Here is a 5,378-nt window from a genome sequence, read left to right on the forward strand (position 1 = left end):
GATAGTTTTGGTTTGTGGTGGTGTTTTTTTTTTTTTTGTTTGTTTGTTTGTTTGTTTTTTTTTTTTTGAGAAAACACAAGAAAGAGCTTAAGATTAAAAAGGGGGAGGAGGGCATGCAGGACTAAACATTGAAGAGAAGCAGGAAGATTGGAGAGAACTCTGCATGACAAACAGAAGGAAAGAAAGATTGCCAGAGATAGCATGGCATGGTGGCATGGAACAAGCTGTGGCAAGGTCTCAAAGCAGTTACCCTTCCCTTCCTCTTTCCCTCCCCTGGTAACCATTTATGTTTTCTGGGGTTTTTGTTTTATTTTAATTTGTGTGACTGGAGCGTGTTTCCACATTTAACTCAACAGTGTGCACTGCAGTAGCTGTGTACTCCAGCAATACAGCTCTTAATCCTCTAATGTGTCCCCACAGCTCTACATCTATTGACAGGTACCCAAATCTGTTAGCCTGCAACTATTGGAATCACTCCTAACTTAAAATGGTGTTTTGGAAGCGGGTACTGATCAGCTGTTTTACCAGAAGGTGCATGTGAGCCTGGCAGACAGAACTCTGTGTCCTGGGAGTGTGGCAAGGTTGTGCCCAGACACTGCTACTGTGTGGATGCTTTTGAATATAGTTAAATGTATATGTGGATATCAGGACAATCAAGGCCTGACTTAAAAATTATTTAGGCTTGTGATTTATTAATTACTTGGTGTAATTTTGGGACTGATGGCAGACATCTAGTGGGTTGTGCTTTTGATGTTGGTCAGTGCTTGAGATGGGAGGTCTTGGATGTTATTCCCAGGTTTTCTGATGAACCACTGAATGTCTCAAAGGCAGGCTGTTTGGTTTGGTGATGGCAGTATCGTTCATGTGGGGTACCTTTACTTTGGGAACCATCTTGCTGAATTCAGGGGTCAGGTCCAGGTCTTGTTTTATTAGGAGAGATTCTGCTACCTCTTTTGGAAATGTTGGGTAAATTAAATGTTTATGATGCCAAATATTTTTTTTTTCTGTAGTAAATCTATAAATTTTTTTTCAAAATTCAGTATGGAAATGTTCTGACTCAATAATCTCTAATCTTAGCAGGACTTTACAGACTCCAGCCCAGGTTCCAGTGGTTGTTTCTCCTGGAAATCAGCAGCTGCATACTGTAACACTCCAGACAGTGCCTCTTACCACAGTGATAGCCAGCACAGATCCAACCTCAGTAACAGCAGCACAGAAATTTATTTTACAAGCCATTCCTACTTCCCAGCCCATGACAGTTCTTAAAGAAAACATCATGCTACAGTCTCAGAAGCCAGTCTCGCCTCCTTCCTCCATTGTGCTGAGCCCAGCCCAAGTTCAGCAGGTGCTCACCAGCAGCGTGCAGACAATTTGCAATGGAACAGCCAACATGGCTTCATCTCCATCCTTCAGTGCCACCACCCCCGTGGTGACGTTCTCGCCCAGCAGCTCACAGGTGGTGTCTCAGCCGTCGGGCACGGTGATCACTTCGGTCATTAAGGCCCCAGACACGAAGCAGGTTGGCCTACAAGAAGAGGAAAAGGAGGAGAATGACAAAGTAGAAGATACTGAGCAGTCGGAGCAGGGATTCCAGCAGCAACCGTTTGTGATGGTAGTGTCCAGTTCGAATAATTTCCCATCTAACGTACAAGTGAAGCAAGAAAATGAGCCATTGGAACCCAATTTGTATTGATAACGGAATAATTAAAAGAAAAAAAAAAAAGACCCTGTGGATGATTGTTTTCATAAATGTGATGGGACCTTTTCAGTTATGTATATATGATTTGATTCTGAAGCATGATGTTGCAAAGCTACTTAATTTCTGCAGTTAATTCTTAGAATTCATGCTTTAGAATGGATTTTGATTTTCTGTTAATTGCTAAATGTTATCATATAAATAAAATTATATATTACTCATTTTTCAAAGTACAGGCATGAAGGAACATGCTTTTTATGCTATGAAGACTTTCTCCTGAGGTTGTTGGCCAAAGTTTCAAACTTCACACTTATTTTGTTGTCAGTCTGTTGCTGATTTACATTGCAGTAATGTTATTGTAACCTTTTCTGTTTAATCTGTACGTGTATCACCTTTGGAAGCAGCAGTTAGTTTTTGTAAGACAGTTTCATTCCATGCGTTTGAATTTTTATGATCCAGTATCTGTTTCATATCAGTGAATGACATCAGTTTTAGACTTTGATAACGAGGTATCCTCTTGCATTTTTTGCAGCACAAGCTCTTGTGTGTGCAAAATTGAATATACACTCCTATTGAGAGTACACAAAACATATATTCCAGTAATGGACAATGCCATGTCTGTATTTTATATGAAAACATCAGAGATATTTAATTGCAGAAACTAACGGCATCACTACAGGTGCAAATGTTTCATGCCATTTTGCAACTATGAACCTTAACAATCTTGCTTTCTACTTCAGATTATTTTGTAAGGGGGGAGGAAAATTAAATATATACAATTTATGCAGGTTTTTGGAGATTAATACTGCTAAGAGTTCTTGTTTTTGATTGTAAATACTGTATATTCAATGTTGCAGGGAAGTTTTTTCAGCTAATTTTTTTCCATACAAATTTTTGATAGATGCAAATAAGATCAATAAGATCGTTATGTTTAGAGGTCTAATGTTATATGTATTCATATTACTGAGTGACTTTGTATTTAAAGACAAATTTTTAAATGATGGAGCCCATTGAACCTTGGGTCCTTCTTTTGTATTTTTAATTGGTTTATTATGAAAATAAATCAAATGGAAAAACATTTTTCTGTATTTACTCCAAAATGTTGGTTTTTTGGTTTTTTTTTTTTTGGTTTTTTTTTTAATTATAAAGTTTTGGCAATCATCTTAAATAGGTAAAATACACTGAGAAACAGGACAACGTGATTAGTCAGTGTGGGTCTGTGGTGAAATGAGCAATTCACAAATCATTTCTGCACAGACTTCAATGCAGTCAGTGTGCTCTCGGTATCCTTTGAAAGAGCAGTAATGTATGTTTTTGTAGCTGAACTGAAGGTTGAGCTAAATCCAGGAACTGCACTTAAACTTCTTTTCTATCACTTCCCAGTATGTTACAAACAACACATTTTGAGCGTAATTGGCAAAGGTTGTTGCAGCTTGTATGATACAACTGACAGCCCAAACTATCAGGGCATCAAAAACTTGCATGTGGCAGCGTTTAAGCAGAGGATAAGATAATAATAAATATGATGCTAGGTATTATGATTCTATCAGTAGAAAATGAAAAGAAAGTACCTTCTATGATTGAATTAATGTTGGAGTTTTCTTGATTGGTTGGTAAGGTTAAATACAACTTTAAGCACTAGTACTAGGAAAACTAATAGGAGCGGAACTGTGGCAGAGAGAGTATGGTCTTGCTGCTTGACGGAAGAAACTCTACAAACTATTGAACAAGCAGTTCTCTGCCACAGCTGCCGTGTTAGTTCAAAGTTTCTTCCCTCTGACGCTTTGCAGTCAGGCTTCCACCTGCAAACCCAGCACTTCACCCCATTTACAGGAAGGCTGGTCATACCCACACCGGTGGTTGTTTATCTGGCAGTGCTCCCTGCAGCTGGGGAGTGCTGGTAATATTTTCAGGAATGTGGATAAGCATTGTGGAAGCTTATTACTGTCTGGTAACAGTCCTCATCCCGAGGGCTATGTTAGATTGACGGAAGCACTGGAGAAGGAGGCTAGTTTTTTTAATCAAACTATAAAATAGGGATGTTTTCCTATACTACAAGTATTTCATAATGCTAGGAAGCCTGAAGTGATAATGCTTGACTGACATGAGTGCTTTTAGATACAGGGAAGTTGCTTTGGTGTTTACTAGAAATGGGGGGTGTGGGGGGGGGAATTGAACCATAAGTTTACAGCTTCACCGACAAAACTTCATGCCACAGATGCAGCTATTACACACGGAAAATGATTTGTCGGTTTCGTTTATGTCAGTGGGAGAAGTGGAGAAAATCTCCAGCAGCAGTAATGTGTTTCCAGCAGCAGACTGTTGTGTAAGAGTCAGTAAATGGAAATCACTCCCTCCCCATATCCCTTGGGCTCCGGTGTGCCAGCTGGGTGGATTGTACTTCCAACTCTCTTTGGTATGGTAGAGGAAGGGAGAAGCTGGAGTAAATCATAAAACATTGGGAGTTTGAGCAACCCCTCCCCTGTCACAGCTGCCTTTGTGCCTGTGGCAGCAGCCAAACAAAACATGACAGCTAAAATCCCAGCCACTTCTGAGTCAGAAAATAAAAATTGAGGCCGCAGCTCTTTTCCAAACATGTGTGAAGCCACGGAGGAGAAAAGGCACATTTCACGGAGGGAAATGCCATCCTCCAGAGGAGGAGGAAGAGCATGGAGGCCTCAGGCTGCCTTTGGGGAGCCCTGTCCACCACCCTGTTGTCCTGAACATGGGCTGGGTACCTGATGCACAGCATCAGCTCACACACTGAGAGGTACTTCTGGTTTTTATTCTGATTTGCACGAAGTAGGGAGCTAGGAGTGACCCACAAAAGGCTGGTTCTCTAATTACTGAAACCTCACACTGGTTTTTAACAAAGGCGTCAGCCTTCATTGGTTGCAGATTATATAACTTTTTCCATTAATTAGTACTCTAACCCCTATTGCTAGTGGTATCATAAACTGCACCAGGGGAGGTTTACGTTGGACATTAGGAAGAACGAGGGCAAGTAGCTATTGGAATAGGCTGCCCAGGGAGGCGGTGGAGTCACCGTCCCTGGAGCTATTTAAGGAAATACTGGACTTGGCCCGGTTCACATGGCGGTGCTCAGTCAGGGGCTGGACTCGATGATCTCCGAGGTCGTTTCCAACCAAACTGATTCTGCGATCTCTTGCTGCCCACACCTGCCGGCGCAGTTCTTCGCTCCCTCTGGGCCTGGGCTCCGCTTCGAGGAGGCGGTCAGTGGTCCCGATGTTCCACTGCCGCAGGGACCTTTCCCCCAGTTACTGCCCAGCCCTGCTGACTTCACTCTTGGCGGCTCCCGTCCGGACAGTCAATTCCTCCGGTGATTGTCTTCCCTCTTCCTTTAAAACGGGAGATCAGCCACGCGTACGATGCTCACAACGCAACTGCGCAACTACTTAGTCATCACTGGTCCAGCTACAGCCACCGGTTAACAACTGGGAAAAAAATAAAAAAAAAAAAAAAGAAAAAAAGAAAAAGAAAAAAAATTGCAGAATTTGATACAAATCCGAAAGCTCGGGGGGCCGAGCTGCCCCGCGGCAGGAAGAGGCGGGCGGGCAGGGCGGGCAGGAAGGCCGGGCCCGAAGGCCGGGCCCGCTCCGGGCGGGGCGGGGCCTGCGCGGCCGCTCCCCCGCGTCTCCCGGCAGCCCTCGCGCGGCGCGGC

General features: G+C 42.9%; 1 protein-coding gene across 6 annotated transcripts in view; it reads left to right on the forward strand.

Moving 5' to 3' along the window:
- Nucleotides 1-2,774, forward strand: part of ELF1 (E74 like ETS transcription factor 1) — an 88,042-nt gene extending 85,268 nt beyond the window's left edge. For 5 of the 6 annotated variants that reach the window (XM_040055705.2, XM_040055709.2, XM_058424422.1 and 2 more), the window contains exon 9: nt 1,078-2,774. In XM_040055705.2, the coding sequence (XP_039911639.1) occupies nt 1,078-1,693 (616 nt within the window). In that variant the 3' untranslated portion in view covers nt 1,694-2,774. The remainder of the gene's footprint in view (nt 1-1,077) is intronic. The other variant, XM_058424423.1, reaches the window with a different exon arrangement.
- The last annotated feature ends 2,604 nt before the right edge of the window (nt 2,775-5,378 follow it).

The sequence above is a fragment of the Hirundo rustica genome, chromosome 2 (genome assembly GCF_015227805.2).
Source record: "Hirundo rustica isolate bHirRus1 chromosome 2, bHirRus1.pri.v3, whole genome shotgun sequence".
NCBI lineage: Eukaryota > Metazoa > Chordata > Aves > Passeriformes > Hirundinidae > Hirundo > Hirundo rustica.